The sequence below is a fragment of the Sus scrofa genome, chromosome 4, assembly GCF_054392235.1.
Source record: "Sus scrofa isolate SSC_HxYL_T2T_F1_AM1 chromosome 4, Sscrofa_HxYL_maternal_Yorkshire_Landrace_v2.0, whole genome shotgun sequence".
NCBI classification, from domain to species: Eukaryota; Metazoa; Chordata; class Mammalia; order Artiodactyla; family Suidae; genus Sus; species Sus scrofa.
Window position 1 is genome coordinate 43,802,676 of NC_139386.1, and position 23,705 is coordinate 43,826,380.

General features: G+C 33.8%; 1 protein-coding gene across 27 annotated transcripts in view; it reads left to right on the forward strand.

Moving 5' to 3' along the window:
• TRIQK (triple QxxK/R motif containing) overlaps nt 1-23,705 on the forward strand; it is an 86,624-nt gene that overhangs the window by 53,236 nt on the left and 9,683 nt on the right. For 10 of the 27 annotated variants that reach the window (XM_085022069.1, XM_085022057.1, XM_085022067.1 and 7 more), the window contains one exon: nt 3,317-3,398. In XM_085022069.1, coding sequence (XP_084878195.1) covers nt 3,338-3,398 — 61 coding nt within the window. In that variant the 5' untranslated portion in view covers nt 3,317-3,337. Of the gene's footprint in view, nt 1-573; nt 632-3,316; nt 3,399-23,705 lie in introns of all 27 variants that reach the window. The other 17 variants (XM_085022063.1, XM_085022066.1, XM_085022062.1 and 14 more) reach the window with 3 other exon arrangements.

Consider the following 23,705-nt stretch of genomic DNA (forward strand, 5'->3'; position numbering starts at 1 on the left):
TGTGGTTCCGTGAGGGTTATAAGCTATGAAACTTACCTACTGATCCCCAGCCTCACCAAGCCTCTAATAAATAATGGTGAAGCAAAGGATTACTTCTTTGTATATTCAATAATCACTCGAATTTAGAAAAGGAAGAATGGGAAACACACGGGAGTCACAGATCCATTGTGATGTTGCAACCTGCTCTGCAGGACACCACTGAAAAGGCCCATTATATCCACAATAGAACTTTCTTGCTTAGGCCCTAAGTATGGTCTATTTAGAGAAATTCCCTTGCCATGGCTCTGCTTTCTGGATGGTTCTCCTTCCTAGTCACAAATGAAGTGAACGTTAGAAATTTACAGAGTTTGCCTTCCTTAGAGGCTGAACTCTGCTGGTTTAAGTGCAGAGGCTCAAGGATTGGTTTTCATTCACAGACTTTTTTAAACGAAGTTTCTGGTTTCCCTGTAAATATAGTTCCCTTATATTTCAGTAACATTTTTACCACTTCCAGTTAGTTCCATGTGCCAGTAATCACACTGTGATTTCTCTCCTATACATCGTTCTTATGTTTGCTTTCTTTCTATACTTTAGATCTCAGCCTCTGTTTCTATAGTGGCCACCTCCAGGTGATCTGGAACAGGAGGTTCAGGTGAGAGAGAAACATTCTTGATCGGCTCCCCCCACCTTTTTTTTAAAGACTGAAACTGCAGCATATGGAAGTTCCCGAGTTTGGGGTCAGATCAGAGCTGTAGCTGCTGGGACTCCACCATTGAACCGCATCTGTGACCTATGCCTCATCTTGTGGCAATGTCGGGTCCTTAACCCACTGATCGAGGCCAGGGATCAAACCTGTATCCTCATAGACACTATGTCAGATTCTTAACCTGTTGAACCACAACAGGAACTCCCCTCTCTTTTTTAAACTGAAATACCAATGAGCACTTGTACTTCAAAGTCTTTTCAAATTTTATTTTCTGCTATTTGACATTTAGAAGTTGACTCTTCCACCCTTGTTCCAAAATGACTGGGCTCTCTATTCCCTGATAGTTTTGCTTGTGAACTGACCCAATTCTTGCCTGGCCTCATCTTTATATTGTAGCTCCTTTCTAGAAGCAATGAGAAACAACTTCCAGTCGCCACTCTGAGAAATATAGACCCCATCATCAGAAAATGATTCAATCACAGTAGAATTTCATTCCTTTTTCAGTAGAGTACTGAATGGTACTAATGGTAAATAATGGTAAAAAATTTAATGGTAAATAAGTTAGAGAGAATACCTTCCTCGACTCCAAGCAGACAAAGATTCTATGTTTCTTAGGGTTTCTCCGGGGATTATTTCCATTCATGTCAATTGGAAGGGGAAAAGGAACAACTGATTCAATAGGAGATTTTTTTTTTTAATTAAAGCATATTTTATTTAGAATGTGATAATTTCTTCTGTACAGCAAAGTGATTCACTATTTTTTAATATTCTTTTCCATTATGGTTTATTATAGACATTGAAAATAGTTCTCTATGCTATACTATAGGATCTTGTTGTTTATCCCCTCCGTGCATAATAGCTTACATCTGCTAACCCAAACCTCCCACTCCAACCCTCCCCTAGCTCTTCCCACTTGGCAATGACAAGTCTGTTCTCCAGGTCCATAAATCTGTTTCTGTTTTGTAGATAGGTTCATTTGCATCATATTTTAGATCCTATATATAAGTATATCATATGGTATTTGTCTTTCTCGGACATGCTTCACTTAGGATGTTCATGTCTAGTTGCATCCATGTTGCTGCGAATGGCAGTATTTTGTTCTTTTTTATGGCTGAGTAGTATTCCATTGTATATATCTACCACATCTTCTTAATAATTCATCTGTTGATGGACATTTAGAATGCTTCCATTTCTTTGCTACTGTGAATAGTTCTTCTATGAACATAGGGCTCTGTGTATTTTTTTTGAATTATAGTTTCATTTTGTTTTTTCTGGATATATGTCTAGGAGTGGGATTGCTGAATCATATGGCATTTCTGTATTTAGTTTTCTTAGGAATCCTCCATACTGTTTTCCATAGTGGTTGTACCAATTTACATTCCCACCAACAGTGTAAGAGGCATCCCTTTTCTTTATACTATCTCCAGCATTTGTTATTTATAGACTTGTTAATGATGGCCATTCTGACTGGTGTGAGGTGGTACCTCATTGTTTTTATTTGCATTTCACTAATAATTAGCAATGTTGAGCATTTCTTCATGTGCCTATTGAACATTTGTATTTCTTCTTTAAAAATTGTCTTTAGTTTTTCTGCCCACTTTTCAACTGGGTTGTTTGGGCTTTTGTTGTTGTTGTTGTATGAGTTCTTTGTATATTTTGAAAATTAAGCCAACAAGGGAGATTTTTTTTTTTTTCAAGCCCACATCTGCAGCATATCTAGGGTCGAATAGGGGGTCAAATCAGACCTGGAGCTGCTAGCCTACACCACAGCCACAGCAATGCTGGATCCAAGTTTCATCTGCAACCTATGATGCAGCTTGCAGCAATGTCAGATCCTAAACCCACTGAGTGAGGCCAAGGATCCAGCCTGCACCCTCCCAACACTATGTTGGATTCTTAACCCACTGAGCCACATGGGAACTCCAAACAAGGGAGATTTTTAACATTCAGGTCTGGAAGTAGTAGCCATCACTTCCATTCATACACTGTTGACAAGAATTCAATTGAATGTTTGATTTGAGGTGAGGAAGTTTAGTTACAGAAAGAAAAGGAGAATATAGATTTTGGAAAGTTTCAGTCTCTGCTACAATATTTAAATTCAATAAAAAATAATGAGTTTTGAAAGATATATGTGGATTAAATCAAAGTGCATATAATGTAGTATGGGGAGGAAGAAATTTTCCTCTACCCTCTAGGTTCTTCTGGCTGATTTAAGAATTAAGCTGACATAAGACAGATTAACAAGAGAAAAATCAAACAAAAGTTTATAAACACGTATACATGGGAGAGATCTGGGAAAACTGAATGACTCACCCAAATGGTTAAAACACTTACCTTAAATATCATCTTCAGCTCTGTAACAGCGTGGGTTTAGTTGAGCATTGTTAGTATTTGATAAAAATGAATATTACCAAGGACAAATAATTGGAAAGTTTAATTGCCAGCAATTGTATCCTTGATAATTTATTTGAAAGAATTTTGTATTCTTTACTGATATCTAATGGGAGTAAGTCAAAGGCATGTTTACACACTACTTTAAAAATGAATTTTATAAAATAAATTATTCCTAAAATATAGAGATAGGCCTTTGATTTCTTACGACTATATCATAATTACTTTCTTTCTTTGCAGCAGTCATTTTGGAGATCAAAGATGGGTAAAAAAGATGCCTCCACTATAAAACTTCCTGTTGATCAGTACAGAAAGCAAATTGGTAAGCAATGAATTCCCTTGGCTACATTCTTATGAATTAAGATGAAGTAAATAAGCAATTATGTGTGATATTAAGAAAATAACTTTTCTGTAACACATATGATACACAGAATATGAATAACAAAGGGCTACATAGAGTTTTTAAGGAACAAAAATAAGTGCAGTCTTTTTACCTATGAAGAAATACGCTTTTGTACTTGTGATTTTTCAGAGTTCTTTTTTTTATTATTTGGTAAAAGCAAAAATACTTTTATAGTTATCCTTAAGGCTAGTTGCTTGTATATGGTAGTATTTTTAATGTTATCACTTATTTCTTTTTATTCATGTAAAATCTTTAATTACTATTGACTCCTTATGTCAGTAATTTGATAAACTCAAAATTCTCCATTAAAATTTTATCTTAATAAAATGGTGGACTAGGGAAAAGTCCACTCATCATCATAGGAAAATAACAGGAAGCTTCTCTGTTTTAGACTATACTCTAGATGCAAGACTAGACTTACTCTTTTCAAGGATGCATGAAGTATTTATAAAAAACTACCTACATACTAGATCAATCTTAAAGAATCGATATCCCGCAACCACAGCTTTGAACAAAGTGTAGTAAATTGGAACTCAGAGGCAAAAATGTTAACTTCCCCTTCCCCACCCCCACCCTCTCTTTTGCTATGTTCCTTCCCATTCGTAACTGTTTCTGTCACTTTGAAATAAAAATTAATTAATTAAAAACTCCCCTAAATAACTAAAGGATAAAGAAGTAACAAGTCAGAAAATAAGTAGAAATATAACAAGTCAGAAGATAGGTAGAAATAATTCATACCAAAAGAGTATGTACCTATTTCCTAAATATGATACATAAGGTACATTCCATAAAGGAAAAGATATTTTTGTAAAACAAAGGAAATGCAAAAAATTAAAAATATTTAAAATATATAACCAACTAAAAATTTACAGGTAGAAAAATAAAGCTCTACTATAAATTAATAAAATAGTCTGGAAACCCAAAAGTAAAATGGGCAAAAATATAAGGAGACAATTCATAAAAGAGAAAATATAAATACACAAGTACAAAAACATATACTTCTCTTTCTCTTTATTACTTCACTTAGTATGAGAGTCTCTAGTTCCATCCATGTTGCTGCAAATGGCATTATTTTGTTCTTTTTCATGGATGAGTAATATTCCATTGTGTATATATACATCTTCTTAATCCATTCATCTGTTGATGGACATTTAGGTTGTTTCCATGTCTTGGCTATTATGAATAGTGCTGCAGGGAACATTGGGGTGCATGCATCTTTTCAAATGAAAGTTTTGTCCAGATGTATGACCAGGAGTGGGATTGCTGGATCATATGGTAGTTCTATATTTAGTTTTCTGGGGAACCTCTATACAATTTTCCATAGTGGTTGTACCATTTTGCATTTCCATCAATAGCAAAGGAGGGTTCCCTTTTCTCTACACCCTCTCCAACATTTGTTATTTTTAGACTTGTTAATGATGGCCATTCTGACAGGTGGTACCTCATAGTAGTTTTGATTTGCATTTCTTTAATAATTAGTTATGTTGGGTATCTTTCCATGTGCCTATTGGCTATCCATATGTTTTCTTTAGAGAAATGTCTTTTTAGGTCTTTGTCCCATTTTTCAACTGAGTTGTTTTTTATTATTTTTTTTTTGGTTATCAAGTTGTATGAATTATTTGTTTATTTTGGAGATTAGGCCCTTGTCAGTTGGAAATATCATATGATTATATGTGAAATATAAAATATGGCACAAGTGAACCTATCTGCAAGCCAGAAACAGACTCACAGACATAGAGAACAGACTTATGGTTGACACGGGCTGGGGAGGGAGTAGGATCGACTGGGAGTTTGAGGTTGTAGATGTACACTATTACATTTGGAATGAATGAGCAATGAGGCCCTACTGTACAGCATATATCTCTTGTGATATAACATGATAGAAGATAGTATGACAAAAATAATGTATGACTGTGACACTGATGTATAGCAGAAATTGGCACAACACAGTATATCAACTATACTTTAACAAAAAATGAAAAAATAAAAACAGGCAAAAACCCCAAAATAAACAAAAACATAGTAAACAACTATTACAATGAAAAATGAAATCAAAGAGTCTTATGAAAAGATCTTACTTACCTAACTGATAGATATATTCAAATTAAAAAAACAGTGTATCTGACTATATTAAGAAAACTTTTATATTTGATTTTTCTATATCCTTCCTTCCCTTGCTTATAGGATGCTATGTAATAAATAGTTCAGGTTGTTATATTATTTTTGTGTTTAAACAGAAGGTCTGACTTACTAGATTGAAGTCTGATCAAATGGGATGTGTTAACCACATAAATAAAGAATAACCATATTGGGCATCAATACACATCTGGCTCTTAAATAAATAATTCTTAGAATTTTGACAAGTGTATATACCTGTATATGCACATATGCCAATAAAAATATAGAACATTCCCATCTTCTCAGATTGTTTCTCATATCTGCTTCTAGCCAGTCCCTCCCACCACCCCCACCATATACAACCACTGTTCTTATTTCTATCATCATTGATAAGTTTGTCCTATTAAAAAAAGGAAAGCATTTGCCAAAATTTTTATTGAAACTGAGTTTTATCTAATAATCAATTTTGGAGAATAGACATTTTAAAAATCTGAAGTCTTCTGTTCTACAAACATTATCTATCTTTCCTTTTATTTAGTTGTATTCACATTTATAAGAGCCATGGAAGAATAAGACAGAAAAAGTAACATAATTGTAAAGCCTCTGTCCTCTTTTTATACTAATTTTTTTCTGAAGGTGCTTATGTTCCTGTTTTACTTTCATGAAAATATAAGCAGGTACAAGATCTACTTGTCTCACATTTTCTTATGAGATCCATGAAATGCATTAGAGCAGTTTGAAAACATGTGTGTTGCGTGGACATGAGTTATCCTGGGTGTACTTTACATATACAGTGATCATGGTTACACAAAATATGTTAAAATTAAAATAATGAGGGTACATTTTTGTTTACTCTCTTTTAGGGATAATGCACTGCCATCTTTAGTTTTCACTTTATATAATATTGAAAGTAATAAAATATAAAGTTTTTATGAAGTTAGAGAAAAATGAAATAGAAAAGATATTCAGACAGTTCTCCAAAGAACACATACATATGGCCAAAAAACACATGAAAAGATGTTCAACATCACTAATGATTCGAGAAATGCAAATCAAAACTACTATGAGGTACCACCTTATAACAAAATGCCTATCACCAAAAAGTCTACAAACAATAAATGTTGGAGAGGGTGTGGAGAAAAGGGAACCCTATTACACTGTTGGTGGGAATGTAAATTAGTGCAACCACTGTGGAAAACAGTATAGAGATTCCTCAGAAAACTAAACATAGAATTACAGTTTGATCCAGTAATCCCACTCCTGGTCATCTATTCAGAGAAAACCATGACTTGAAAAGATATATGTACTCCAATGTCCATTGCAGCACTGTATACAATAGCCAAGACATGGAAACAACTTAAACATCGACAGGGGAGTGGATAAAGAAGATGCGGTACATATACACAGTGGAATATTACTCAGACATTAGAAGGAAAGAAATAATGGCATTTGCAGCAGCATGGATGGACCTAGAAATTATCATGCTAAGTGAGGTTAATCAGACAGTGAGACACCAACATCATATGCTATCATTTACATGTGGAATCTAAAAAAGGACACGATGAACTTCTTTTCATAACAGATACTGACTCACAGAATTTGAAAAACTTATGGCTTCCAAAGGATACAGGTTGTGGGTGGAGGCATGGACTGGGGGTTTGGGATGGAAATGCTATAAAATTGGGTTGTGATGATCATTGTACACCCATAAATGTAATAAAATTCATTGAGTTAAAAAAAGAAAAGATATTAGTTAGATAATTAACTAATTCAGGATTTTCTCAAAGAAGGATTTTTTTGGGGGTCTATTTCAGGGCCACACCCATGGCAAATGGGGTTTCCCAGGCTAGGGGTCAAATTGGAGCTGTAGCTGCTGGCCTATACTATAGCCACAGCAATATGGGATATGAGCCATGTCTGTGATCTACACCACAGCTCACGGCAACGCCGGATCCTTAACCCACTGAGTGAGGCTAGGGGTCGAACCCATGTCCTCATGGACCCTCGTCAGATTTGTTTCCACTGAGCCATGACAGGAACTCCTCAAAGAAGGATTTTTGTCTAATTTTCTGTGTCAGAATTAGAAAGTACCACAAGCCTCAACTCATACTGATAGTGATAGACCATTTATCACCAACACTGTCTTTCTTACATGGTGGTCTATGTAGATGTTACCCAGATATGATCCAAAATGTGAGAAGGGAATAAAGCAGCTAGAATTATCTTGGGAAAATATTTCAGTGTTGATGGTAAAAAAAAAAAAAAAAAAAAAAAAAAAAAGTGCAAATAGCAAATAAACTGAAAAAAATTAGAGTATTTTTTAAAAATTAAAGTTGTTAGTAAGCTAATTTAGGTTGCCAATAAACTTTCACAAAGAAGAGTAGCATTTTATGTGTACAGTGTTCCCTTGTACATAAATTACATAAATCTCATTTATGCAATTTCTATATGGTCAGTAACTATACCTGGCAAAACCAGTGCCATTTTTGAAGAGCATCACTGTTTAGTATTTATCTTCCACTGGAAGTTTTGGCTTTTCAATTATATAGTAAATGACAGTGATTAATGGCTTTCATAAAAGCCTTCTTTACAATAGTCTTTGCTCAGGTAAGCATCAAATGGGCTGATACTATGACTAGAAACACCTTATAGATGTAAAATCTTCACATTGAATGGACACCGTTAATTATTGTAGCATGATTTTTTTTTTCTTTCTTTCTTTTTTTTTTTTTGGTCTTTTTAGGCCGCATGCATGGCTTATGGAGGTTCCCAGGCCAGGGGCTGAATCAGAGCTATAACTGCTGGCCTACACCACAGCCACAGCAACATGAGATCCAAACCTCATCTGTGACCTACACCACAGCTCTCGGCAATGCTGAATTCTTAACCCACGAAGCGAGGCCAGGGATTGAACCTGTATCCTCATGGATATTGTAGCATGATTTTGAAATGTGTAATGAACTGAGATGAAATACCTTCTCACTTTCAAGGCAATGTACAAAAACTGAGCATTCTGAAATATTGCTGACTACTAGGGGGAAATAAACTGGTTTGGGCTGTATCATTTTTTCAGAAATAATGTTTTAAAAATAGATGGTGTGAGACTAATATTATATGTATTATTCTACACATAAATTACTTCAAAATTGGAAAAGAATAGAATTTAAAACTTCTGACACAATTAAGGTGTTTTATAAATAGATGTTATTAAATTTAAAAGCCCAAATAATATTTATACATGCCAAGTAAATCATATAAAAATCACAACTAATTTACTTATAAATCCTTATTTCTTATATAATAAAAGTAGCTAAATATTATTAGGCATCTTGTGCCAAGCACATCTTATTTTGTACTCATGGCAGCCCTATGAAATAGGAACTACTGTTAGCTTCATTTATTACAGATCAGGAAAGGTCAGCACAGATGGGTTGGAGAATTTTCTCAAGGTGCTACATTTGCTAAGAGGTAGAGCCAGGACTCTATTCCAAGAAACTGACCATAGAATCTCTTCACTATACTGCTTCCCTGGGACCAAAAACTATATTAGGTACTGGTGGATGCAAAGATAATTAAGGCACAAGATCTTAGCTCAAGGAATTGACAGTGTAATAGCACTATGGCTGTTGTGTCTCAGGAAACTCTGCTCCTAATTCAGAAACACAAAGGGAAAAATAGAGTCTTGTATTTCTTAATTTTCCCTATATTTTTAAAACTCCTGTTACTGTATACTTTTTCAGTAAAAACTCACATACAATTGTATACATATTTACTACTTCCTCTAATCCTAATTCTCTATCTAGAATCTTTTTCTTTGTGCCTGGTGGACATTGTTGTAGAATTTCCTAGAATATATGCCTGCTTGTGGCAAATTCTCAGCTTCTTTCTTTTGTGATATTTACATACTATTATTTCAGAAATACGTTTTCTCTGATTATAGAATTTGCATTTGGCAGATTTTGTTTTTAATTCATTATGTGTCCAAACAACACTTGAAAATATCATTCTGTTGCATTTTGGCTGTTCTTTTTGCTCCTAAAGAAGTCAGTCTAAATGTTGTTTCTTTGAAAATCAATCTCTTTTTTTTAAACCCTCCTGTGTTTTTGGATTTCTGAAGTTTCACCAAGATGAGTCTAACTATAGATTTGGCTTCATTTATTCTACAGGGGGTTACTAGGCTTCCTGTTGTTGTAGATTCATTTTTTTAACATGTTCTTGAAAATTATTTTCCATCGTTTCCTCAAAATATTACCCATTTAATTCCTTTTCTTTCATTTTGGGAAAATACTAGATTTCTAGTGCTGTACAATAGAAGATGTGCATTTTCTCTTTTACTAAGTGCTGATAAATTACTGTCTAAAGTTGATCTACTATTTTATAGTCACACAAGCAATGTAAAAGGTGTCCATTTCTCCATGTTTCTCACATCTCTTTGTCATTTCGTAAACTTAAATTTTTTAACCAATCTCATGCTCATGAAACTATATTCATTCTTATGTTAGGTTTCATTATTACTTTGAAAGGTTAACCATTCATATATTTACTGACCTTTTGATTTCTTTGGCAAATCTATTGCTGCTCATTTTCCTTTTGTTTTTGAGGGGGAATAGATTTTTAACTAATATTCTTTCTTTCGTTTTCTTTTGTTTTCTCTTCTCTTCCCTTCTTTTCTTTCTCATTTTGGATGTGCCCATGGCATGTGCAAGTTCACACGTCAGGGATTCAATTTATGGACCCAAGCCACTGTGGTGACAACACCCCATCCTTAACCCCCTGCACTGCAAGAGAACTCCCTCTTTCTTTCTTTCTTTTTTTTCTTTATCTGTTCATAGGTCTATATTTTCTTGAACAAATTTGAGTAACATGTTCTGTGATAAAGTTGAATGCAATCTATTGATTCATTTTCCTCTCACTGGAGTGTTTCACTTTTTATATATGATAAATCTCTGTTACTTTATTCCATTATCCAAGTTCCTTCTTGTTTTGGAAATTCCTTACTTATTTAGTCACTATAGCTTTATAATAAGTCTTTAAAATGGCAGGACAAATCCTTTCCTCTAACTGCTGTTTTTAAAACTTATCTCAACCATTCTTGGTCATCTATCCTCTCATATGAATTTTATTTTATTTTTTATATAATACTTTTTTTTTCACTATAGCTGGTTTACAGTGTTCTGTCAATTTTCTACTGTATAGAATGGTGATCCAGTTACACAGACATGTATAGATTCTTTTTTCTCACATTATCATGCTCTATCATAAGTGACTAGATATAGTTCCCAGTGCTACACAGCACGACCTCATTGCTTATCTATTCCAAAGGCAATAATCTGCATTTATTAACCCCTAGTTCCCAATCCAATACTATATGATATCACTTATATCTAGAATCATTTGAATTTTAAAATTAACTTTATATAGTCATGAAAAAAGCCATTGGTAGTCAAATTTGAATTCTACTGGATTTGTAGATTACTTTGTGAAGAATTTATGTCATTATACGTGAAAATTCATATCACTTTTATCTTTTGAAATGATCAAATGGCTTGTATACTCAATGCATTTGTATTATTTTCTTTATAAAGTTAATGAGTATTTTTTAGTTAAAAGGGATACATAATTTTTTGTAATTATTGTGAGTTGAACTTATAAAATTATATTTTGGAATTGGTTCCTGCTGTCATATAAACATGCTACTGAATTTTAATTATTAATCTTGTATTAAACAATCTGACTCCATTTTCTTATTAGTTATAATAACTTGTAATTTATCTTGATTTTCTGTAGAGATGATTTTCTAGTAAGTATAATTACAATTTTATTTCATTTTTAAAAATTTTATTAAGGTATAGTTGATTTCCATTGTTATTATTTTTCATATCTTGTTATGTTGTGCTTTTCAGGTAGTAGATATAAATTTCTGACTTTTAAGAAAATACTTTAGGAGTTTTTATGTGGCATAGTGGATTAAGGATCTGACTGCAGGGACTTAGGTTGCTGTGGAGGCAAGGGTTCCATCCCTGGCCTTCCAGACCTGCCAGAGATATGGCTCAGATTCAGTCCCAGGCCCCGGAACTTACATAATGCTGTGGGTTTTGCAATAAAATTTTCTTAGCAGTATGAATTATGAAATATTCTTATAGAATAAAGTTTTATTTACTTGTTGACAAGTAGGGATTTTATAGATTTTGGACCATTATTCTGGACTTATTTCTTGGCCTAGGATTCTTGCAATTTGGACCTCACACCTTATTTTGGGTCTAACAGTATTAAAATTTGTATTTCTCACAGGAGGCACATCTATCCTCCATACCCAGAGCTCATAGGAAGCAGAAAGATTTCTTGCTATTTCTCCAAACAAGTACAAATTATTTTTCTGTCCTCTTTGTATATTTTGGTCAGTCCTCTGAGGATCACAACTTTATCCATACATCTCAATTTCACCTCCTTTCTCACAGTGGTGTTAGAGATGCCTGGGCCTTAAAAATCTAATGTGTAAACCTCTTGACATCTAAAACCAGGCATCACACCCACTTCAGCACCCAGGGCTTCCAGGACATCAGGTGGAACTAACTGTCTTGCTTTGAGTTTTTCCCTTGTTTCTGGCATTTGAATATTTCCTCTATTTCTATATTTTATTATAAATAGATGAATATATGTATATATGTGATATGTATACCTCTAATATTAACAGTTTTATATATTTTTTTTGTACTATTTCTGTGTACTTATATCAGAGAATGGTCTACCTCAGCCTGGTCTACCATGTTTTCAGAATTTTAAGTCCTTTTAATATTTAACTTTGCTAATTGCACATACCACTTTCTTTTTACCTTGTTTTATTTTTATTTAATTAATTTATTTTTTTATTTTAATGATTTTTATTTTTTCCATTATAGCTGGTTTATAGTATTCTGCCAATTTTCTAGTGTACAGCAAGGTGACCGCTACCTTGTTTTAAATATTTATATTTTTATTTATACCTACTAGGATTTAAACATTTTTGCAGGCAGAAGCTCTATCTAATTTTATTTTTGCATCCCTAATGCTAATTAATCCCTAATGATAGAATGTACTTAATAACTATTTATTAAAATAATCAATAGAATAATGTTCCTAATTCTCCAGCAATTAAAATTCTATATACTGTTTGTTTAACCTATTTTATTATATTAGTCTTTAATGTTTTATTGTCTCTCTTGAAATAATTAGCAATATCTTTTACTTGAAAACTTATTGAAATATGCTGTTATTTAACTTTTCTAGAGTATGATTTTTTTTGTCATTTTCCTTTAATTTTACATCTGTATCCACAAGGATGCTTGGCACATCCACAGCTACTTTAAAAAAAATGTTTGTTGATTTTTTTTTCTTTTTGGAGTACAAACTCAAGATTGATATATTTTATAATATCTTTTGCTTAACTACATTTCCCTCTGTTGGGGAGAAAGAAACTTTCCTTTCCCTTTCTAAGTTCTGACTAGTCTAAAAATTAAATTGTCATGAGATAGATTAACAGGGGAAAATCAAACAAAAGTTTAATAACATGTATAAGTGAGAGAGACCCAGGGAAAAGTAACTCCCCAAGTGGCTGAAGAGAGTTTCAACTCTCACCTTAAATACCATATTCAACTGATAAAGGAAAACTCCTGGGGGTATTGGTTTGGAATTTCAAAGGAAATGAAGGCAATTCACATGAAGATGGAAGAGCTAATGTTTGGTAAACAGATGTTTACTAGACTATGAAGAGATAATGGGGTAGAGCTCACTCTGATCTCTAGACCCTGCTAAGTTTCACCCACCACACCTGGCCCATATATTCTTTGCAGATATCTCTGGTGATAGCTATATTCTTGGAACTAGACCTCTATCTAAATATTTTAGACAAGAGAAGGTCAAAGTTTCTTCCTGAGTCTTTTTGCGCCTTAATGGTTTTCAGCTCCAAATAATATGAGACATTTGGGGGTGACAAATTTTGCTCGCCAACACCTCCATGTATAAGTTGTTGGTTGGTTAGCATTTTTAATACATTTTTCTGGGAAGTTAATTTATATCTCATGAGCACCTTATGTTATCTTCATAACAACCCAGAGTAAAGTAGTTGTGTCTTAGTACTTAATGTGCTGTTAAATGATGGTGTGTCCTTTGCAAGTATGATTAATATCAAGTTATTCTGTCCAGTCATTGAAAAATTATCATTGTTTGTGTTGCCTCTATAACATAATTTTAAAAGTTTGCATGAGATTTTTGTTTTTGAGGATTAATTTACCAGCTTCCTCTCTTTAACCCAGATATCTCTCAGTAATTTAAGGAAAAGAACCTTTTCAAATTTTAAGTTTGTAGATTATATTTCCTTTTTTTCTTTAAGTAACTTTGTGGCAGTATTTTGAGTAGCTGGCTAAGTATAAAAGTGTGCTATGTTGATGAAAATCCATTATATCTGTATTTTTCATTTTGTTTCATGTTTTGTAATAATTTTCTTTTCATCAACTTAATTAACATACTAATTATATTTTGCCTGTAATCATGCTATTTGTGATTTTATTCACCTTGCAGCTATCAAAATGTACACATTTATTTACTGATAAAGCTACTGCAGCTTGCTGTAGAGTTCCATAGGAAAGACTATTGATTCTTGTCTTTGCAAAGAGTTTTCTACAGTTCTTTGTGGTTTGTAATACAGTAACTAAAAATTGTGCTCATATAGTCATTGGAAAATTACTTTATGTGACAAATTTTATTGTTCTTTTGTATGTAATTTTGGTAAGACAAAAAAAGGAAGATTCCAAATAGTGTCTTGCTCTTTGAGGAAGGGAGGGATTTGAAGCTGTTAATGAGAAATTAGTTTTACAAATGTTGAAGGAAATATAAAAGTCTTTATTGTTGATTAGGAAATTTTATTATTTGTCAGTATTTTTGGCATGCTGTAAGTAACTCATCTTCCAATAATTCAAGTAATTAAATTTAGATTGCAAATTTTTCTTTTCAAATATTTTGACTCTTATCTCTTTGCTTTTCTATTGTATCTTAATTGGTGTGGTCTATATAAATGGACAATAAATTATATATCTTTGTTATAGAGATCAGAGAGTGAATAGAACTTGGTATTCATCCCAGACAGAATTATGATTGAATGTATTTGCAAGATTAAAGCACTGAATTTACTTTTTTCTAATTAAAGGCAATTAAAGATTTCCAGACACAAATAAAAGACAATGAATTGAGGAATAAGTATAGGAGCAAGTCCATTTGCAGGTGAAAAGATGTGCCTTTGAAGCAGAACCAGCTGTATTTTCATTGAAAGAATAACAGTTTAGGAAGCTTTTCTGCATGTGCTTGCTTGATAGCATAATGTACTCATAAGCAGCTTATGCAGTATTCAGAAAATAACAGTGCATTAATTTTTAAAGCAGCAAAGGCAGAGGAAGAGCAGTACTGCCACATGATGATAATGAGCGTGGCTAGTGTAACGTCTACTGTTGCAAAAGAAAAAAAAAAACAGTGAGCTTCTGAAAAATGAACATTTATAAAACAATAACCAGATATTCACATGATAATGAGCTTAGGCAGCAGTAACAACAAAGGGCAAAGATGCAGTCTTGTTTCTGGGCAAAGCTAAGGAATTGAAAAACAAAAAGCCAAAAGTAGTTAAGTAATCTATTCTTTCATTAAACTAAGGAAAAGACAGTAAAACTGTGGCATAGCTAAAAGTAACTATCACTTTAAATATAAAATAATTCATGGCATAAATGTAGGTTTTTATATTGAATTAAATAAGAATATATAAATTATTCTATCCTGAATTAATGGAACATGAAGAATGGTAAATGATAATATTGAGGTACCAAAATATTTATGATTTTTATTAAATATATGTTCTTATATCTACTTGTCTGTCTTTATAGAAACAGTGCCCATGTTAAAGTTAAGTATATTTTAATTATACTGAATAAGAAAGGAAGTTTTAACACACATAATATCTACTGATTAGAAATTATATATAAAAATGGCTTTTTAAAGTATTCTCTTTAAAAGGCAAACAATACACAGATTGCAAAGTAGATAAAAATAAAAATTATGGACACGTATGGTATCATCTTTGCTATCAAATATTTTGGCATAATTCAAAAATTCTTTTGCCTCAATGTTTTCTTTTAGTTATTATTTTGTTTTTAGTTGATACTTACAGTCTCTGTTTAAGACTTGAAGCAGGAAAATTCTGTTGACTAGGTACAGTAAGTTTTCAAGTATGTTTTCAATTTATATATATATTTTTTTAATTTGCTTTTTATTTATTTGTTTTTTATCTTTTGTCTTTTGAGGGCTGCACCCGCGGCATATGGAGGTTTCCAGGCTAGAGGTCTAATCAGAGCTGTTGCCTACAACAGAGCCACAGCAACGCCAGATCCTTAACCCAGTGAGCAAGGCCAGGGATCGAACCCATAACCTCATGGTTCCTAGTCGGATTCGTTTCCACTGCACCATGTCGGGAACTCTTCAGTTTATATTTAACAAGAGAAATAGAGACAGACTAGTTTGTTTTGATAAGGCTGCTGAAATTGGGAACCAGACATATATTAGTTTTCTAGTTGATAGATAATCTTTTGGGGCATAAGTATGATTAAAAAAGTGATCCCAAGGAAAAATATCCATTCCACTTTGCTCTTATTTTTATTTTTATTTTTTTTTATTTTTATTTTTGTCTTTTTGTCTTTTCTAGGGCTGCTTCCTGCAGCATATGGAGGTTCCCAGGCTAGGGGTCTAATCAGAGCTGTAGCCACTGGCGTACGCCAGAGCCACAGCAACGCGGGATCCAAGCCCCATCTGCAACCTACACTACAGCTCACGGCAAGCCAGATCCTTAACCCACTGAGCAAGGCCAGGGATCAAACCTGCAACCTCATGGTTCCTAGTCGGATTTGTTAACCATTGCACCACGACGGGAACTCTGCTCTTAATTTTAAGAGTGTGAATCAGGGCAGGAAGTAGACATAAATTTAGAGTGAGACAAAAAATAAACACCTTCCTCTATTATATCCTGGAATCAATCAATAATCAATCAAGCTCTCTCTTTCTCACTCTCATTTTCTTCTTATTTCACATTGGGTTTCTTTCCTTTATCATGAAAATAATCCTGAAGAGTATCTAAAAAGATCCTCAGCAACTACCCAGATATTTTCCAACCATCACGGACAGTTACTCACTAAGTTTAGGATCTGGAGTGATATTTAGTCTTTTACTTTCTTCTTCTCTTTTTTTTTTTTTCCTATTGTGATCCAGCCTAAAGGATGAGAAAGAAATATTTAAATTTTTATAATTCTGATTTTACAGACGTATTGGTTGTGTAAAGGGGATGGGCAGTCCACTGTAGGGGCGAGCAAAGAATTATAGGTTCAGTTATCATTGTTAGTGTTCTAGCTGGTCATAGTAATTACAATTTATGACCTCTCATCTCCAATATTTGATCTAGATCTTCTTTTCCTTAGCCAGCATCTCAGTTTCGTGACCCCTTTACCTTTAGTGGGTAACCAAATCTTCGTTCCTAAAGGTTCTAAGTGATTCTTCTTGTTACAGAGTCATACAGTCAGCCCTTGGTATTCATGGGAGATAGGTTCCAGGACCTCCATGGATACCAAAATTCTCAGACACTCAAGTCCCATATATAAATAAAATGTTGAAATATAATTGACCCTTGAACAACATCAGTTTTGAACTCCTCAGATCCATTTTTATGTATATTTTTTCCAATAAATGTATACTTGAGTACTACATGATTCTAGATTGGCTAAATTCATGGATGTGGAACTGGGGATACAGAGGACTGACTATAAAGTTATACATGGAGTTTTGACTGTGCAGATGGTCAATGTCCCAAACCCTGAATTATTCAGGGGTCACCTGTTTTTATGTATGACCTCTACACATCCTGCTATATACCTAAATCATCACTAGATTACAGTGGACTGTATTGAAATTTCATTAACTTCTACCATTGGTCATGGTAGCACATGGGATTACCCCAGGAGTTCCTTTACATCTTTTTTTTTTGTCTTTTTGCTATTTCTTTGGGCTGCTCCCACGGCATATGGAGGTTCCCAGGCTAGGGGTCGAATCGGAGCTGTAGCCACTGGCCTACGCCAGAGCCACAGCAACGCGGGATCCGAGCCGCGTCTGCAACCTGCACCACAGCTCACGGCAACACCGGATCGTTAACCCACTGAGCAAGGGCAGGGACTGAACCGGCAACCTCATGGTTCCTAGTTGAATTCGTTAACCACTGCACCACGACGGGAACTCCTACATCTTTCTATATTCCTTTTGGCTTTCACTATGTGTTAACAAATGATTTTATCCTCGATAACCACTATCAGTTACCCCAGACAACACTGTGAGTACCCTTTTACCTATTTGTTCATAGACATGAAGAATCCAAACTGACTAGGTTGCAGGCTCAGCTTCCAATTTAGGAAAAATAACATTGTGTATTTTCTTAGGTTATTTCTCTTTCCAGGTAAAGTGCACAACAAAATGTACTACTTAAACTTCAGCCACTGAGAAGATTACCCTTATGAATTATGTTTTAAGGCCCTCTCCAAAGAAGCAGTTTACTTACAGCTAGTGAAGCATATTATGAAGAACCATTCACATACATTTTTTTAACTACTAAAAGGGTATACGCATTTTATTATTTGTTGAATTAGATAACCTCCAATTCATGACTATTCTCTGAGTCATGACCAGGTAATTGGTCTTCATCATATCTTGGTAGCAATCCAGGAGTTGTTTCTTAGCAGCTGTTGCCTGTTGAAGGATGTATGACATTGTTCCAAAACCCTAGAGACTGCTGCTTCTTTTTAATTGGGACCTTTGAAAAGATGGTTTCTATTTCCTAGTTAGCCAAAAGCACTTTAGACTCCATTGTCTATGCCATGTCATAAGTTCTAAGATGTAGAGTAGTTTGCACAGCAATCTGCTGGAATTATTTACTGTCCCATGTCCTAACAGCTTTTCAGATTCCCTACATATATAAAATCTGCATGGATATTTAAAAAAAACACTAACAAACATGAACAGGCATATATCCATAATGTAGGTTAAATGCTAGACATATATCAGTACATTAGATACCCCTTTATGCCTCTTCCCAATTGTAAAAAGCTTCTGTACCTCTGAGAAATAACCACTATCTTGATTTTGTATTAATTCCATGTATGAAATTTCCACCTAGATATGTGTCTACCAATATATTTAAAAAAATTTTTTGAACTTTATATAAATAAAATCATGCTATATTATTATGTAACTTGCTTTTAATGAACATCATATTTTCAAGTTTTATTCTTATTGATGAATTTTTAAGGTCACACCCACGGCATTTGGAGGTTCCCAGGCTAGGGGTCAAATCGGAGCTACAGCTGTCAGCCTACGCCACAGCCACAGAAACGCCAGATCTGAGCCGTGTCAGCAACCTACACCACAGCTCATGGCAATGCCAGATCCTTAACCCACTGAGTAAGGCCAGGGATCAAACCCGCAACCTCATGGTTCCTAGCAGGATTCATTTCTGCTGTGCCATGACGGGAACTCCTTTATTGATGAATATTGATATAGCTCATTCATTTTCTATGTTTTACAGTATGTATTGTATGACTATATCAGTATTTTTCTTCTATTCTCGTGGTTTTGACAATTATGATTCTAAGTTTTATTTTCCTCTGAATTCTATTATGAGAATTGTATATTTTTAGACAAGTCTCTTCTTTGGCTCACATGCATAAGAAAGAGTATCTCTATCTTATTATATACCCAGTAGAAAAATACTGGATCATAGGCATGAATATGTGACATTATCAAATAATGCTAGTTTTATAAGAAGTTGTACCTGTGTTCCCTTCTTAATGGTAAAGTGTGAAGTGTTGCAAGTTGATCTTTTCTTCTTGGAGATAATCTTAACATGCTTTTAATCAGTAGATTTCACTGAATCAGATTTAGTTGACAAGCTCCTGTATTTTAACAGTGTCATTCTTCTCCATCTTATACATATAAGGCATCTCAGGTAATTTTTATGTCTTCTCCAGGGCTTATGTCCTATACTGTTGCTGTGATATATTGTAGGTTGGTGAGGCAGTTAGTCTCTGGGAATTAGATTGTAGCACTAGATGGAGAGTTAATTTAGTTTACAAGCAGGTCTGTAAATGTACTGCTATCCCTTCCAGTAAAGGCAGGTCGTCTCTTGTGGTATCTGTGATCAGAGTTTAAGGATAAAATGCACTGGATAGATTAACTGATTGTGACCATGTGTAAAGAACATTTATATTCTGCTACAATAAGTACAGTTATAAGATCTACCACAAGTTTAATAGTACTCTGTTAGTCTTCAAGACCAACTAGCCACAGTGAGGAAATAAATAGGTTTTGAAAATAATCAGCATATTTAGTTTTTGATAAATATTCCTTAAATTTCTCCAGGAATATGCATTCCCTTTGAAAGAAAGAATGCTTGAAAAGGTAATGTCTAAAACTTTCTCTAGTATGATGAAAAAGTATAATATGTATGTACTAGACCTTCACAAAATTCTGAGTAGGATAAACTCAAAGAAAACCACACCTGGTCACAACATAGTCAAACATAAAAGTGTATCTTGAGAGTAGCAAGTAAAAAGTAATTCATGACATATTATATGCTGAAAGCAAAAGGCTGTCGACCAAGCATTCTATAGCCAGCAAACTACCCTTCAAAAAAGGGAGATATTGAGATGTACTGGATAAACAAAACCAGGTAATTTGTCAATAACACACCTGCCCTACAAGAGACAATAAAGAAATTACTTCATACTGAAATGAATGTAAACAAGGCAGTAACTGGAATTCTCAAACAGAAAAAGTAAGTTAACACCAGTAAAAGCAACTGCATACATAAATATAATATCTGCATTTTTTTTGTCTTTTTGCCTTTTCTAGGGCCACTCCTGCTGCATATGGAGGTTCCCAGGCTAGGGGTTGAAGTGGAGCTGCAGCCTCCGGCCTACACCAGAGCCACAGCAACACGGGATCCAAGACGTGTCTGCAACCTACACCACAGCTCATGGCAACGCCAGATCCTTAACCCACTGAGCAAGGCCAGGGATCGAACCTGCAACCTCATAGTTCCTAGTCAGATTCGTTAACCACTGCACCACAACAGGAACTCCCTGCATGTGTTTTTGTATATAACATTTTTCTTCTTGCTGATTTATGAGACGCTGATAAAGCAGTACTTAATTTATACTCGTTAATGATTACATTAATAAAGAAGAATAATTTCAAATCAATAACCTAATTTCCATCTAAACAAATTAGAAAAAGAAGAACAAACTAAATTCAAAGCAACCTGAAGGAGAAAATAATAAAAATTAGAATGGAAATAAAAAAAAAACTCAAAAAAAGAAAAACAGTAGGAAAAAATCAACAAAACATAAAGTTTCTTATTTTGAAAGATCAACAATATTGAAAAATCTTTAGTTAAACTATCTAAGGAAAAAATAAAGAACAAATTACTAATACAAATAGTGAGACAAGGTACACTACTATTAACCTTAACACATATAAAATGGATAAGGAAATACTTTTAACAGTTGTACACCAAAAAATTAGATAATCTCATAAAACACCAAATGCTAGTGATGGTATAAAGCTGCCAGAACTCCTGTTCATCACTGATGGGAATACAAAATGATATCGTCACTCCAGAAAATGGTTGTCAATGTCTTACAAAGTTAAATATATACTTACCATATGACTCAGCAATCCTACCATAGACAAATGAAAACTTATGTTCACATAAAAATCTATATACCTGTTTTTATAGTATTCTTTGTCATACCTACTAAACACTGGACATAACCCAAATGTGCTTCAGTGAACGAATAGATAAACAAACTCTCATACCTTCCTATAATGGAATACTAATCAGCAGTAGAGAAGAATGAACTGCTGATACATATAAATTGGGTGAAATTTAAAGGCCTTAATGCTGAATAAAGAAACCCTTGCCACGTATTGCCACATTATTGAAAAGACAAAGCTATTGAAATGGACAATAGATCAGCAGTTGCCAGGAGTTATGGCTGGGAGGAAGGGTGTGTATAGAAGGATAGTGCCAGAGAGTTTTTGGAATGATATAACTTTTCTGTATGCTGATTATAGTAGTAATTATGTGAATCCATACATAAGCATTAAAATTCATAGAACTGTAAGCCAAAAGTAAAAAAAGTTGACTTCACTGTGTGATAATTTTAAAATAAAATATAACAAAGTAATATAATAGGATTATATTACAGGGAAGAAGCATAAATCAGTCCATCAGAAATTGTGGAGGTAGGGGGAAAATTTTTGTTACTTAAATTATCATAAGAAATGAAAATATAGAAATATGATTAACTAGAAACTAGAACTAGAAACTAGATGCTTGAGGCCTCATATTGGCTTTATAGGCTTGAATTATCTGGGTGAATTTCTCATATAAAATATAATAAGCAATTTCTAAATAGCTACTTTGGTTATTGCATTATTGATACAGCCAAAACCAGTTCTAATTTTATTTAAGAAGCTATCTACATATAAATTCTGGATTATATAAATGTATTTTTCCTAGGTATAAGTACCCAGAAGTAAGGAGATTCTTATTTTATATTTTTTATAATCATATGGTCATAGGTATTTTTCTTGAAGTCATAAAAAATTAAAATATTAAAAATCTCTTTAGGTATAATGGAAAGATCTGGTTTTACTTATAAAGAACTTAACAGATGCCCCGTAAACGTTTTCACTTACTAGACTGAAACCACATTTTGCAATATATACTTTTGGATATCATAGTCAGCAAGGAGAATGCTAAATTAATGACAGATGCACTATTTGGAGAAGCACCAGGTGTACAGTAATTTAAAAAAACAACAACTATTTATTATAAATACTACTTCAAATTTCATATCAACCTTAATAGAAATCTAGAAGTATTATTCTCTAAGAGCTTATAGGAGTTGAAATAGAACACATTATTAGCCAATGGCAAGTGAAATAGAGTGATAAAAATCTCACTTTAATATTGACTCTTTGAGGTATATTTGAATCTGTTTTATGACAGACACATCATCCAGAATATTGCATACGTCTATGAAAAGCAGATGAGTTAAGGAGTTCCCATTGTGACTCAGTGTTAATGAACCTGACTAATATCCATGAGGATGCAGGTAGATCCCTGGCCTCACTCAGTGGGTTAAGGATCTGGCATTGCCGTAAGTGTGGTGTAGGTCACAGACATGGCTTGGATCTGGCATTGCTGTGGCTGTGGTGTATGCCAGCAGCTACAGCTCCAGTTCAACCCCTTGCCTGGGAATATTGATATGCTGTGGGTGTGGCCCTAAAAAGAGAAAAAAAAAAGAAGAAGAAGAAGAAGAAGAAGAAGAAACAAGTAGATGAGTTAAGAGAATCCTTTTTTGTTTATTTTGTCCCCATTGCACCCAGAGTTTATTTTAGGGCATAAATAAGATAACATAAGAAATGACTTTTTGCACACTATTACATTTAGAATGGATTAGCAGTGAAGTCCTACTGTATATCACAGGGAACTACATCCTATCTCTTGGGATAGAACATGATAGAAAATAGTATGAGAGCAATAATGTATATATATGTATGACTGGGTCACCATGCTGTACAGGAGAAACTGACATAACACTGTAAATCATCTCTAATAAAAAAGAAAAAGAAATGACTTCTTGGCCTCAAAACCATAATTTTGAAATTTATTTTTAGATTTTCATTAGAAATTTGCTTTGTAACCCTGAGTGGAGACATTTGATGTGTCACCAGTTTCATTGTTCTGAACTGTTTATATCTCAGCAGGAATAATGACATGAATAGTTTGACTGTTGAGATGTGAAATCAGAGTGAACACTTGTCAGGGTTTTTTCAGCAAAATTAAATGTTGCTAATTTAAAATGGGTCAGAGTAATAGTTTTCTGTATTTTGTTCATTCTTAATTTAAATTTAGATCTTTTGCTGTATATTTTTACAATTGGTTCATTTCTGGATCATTAAACCCCATCATCAAATAATATTTATTAA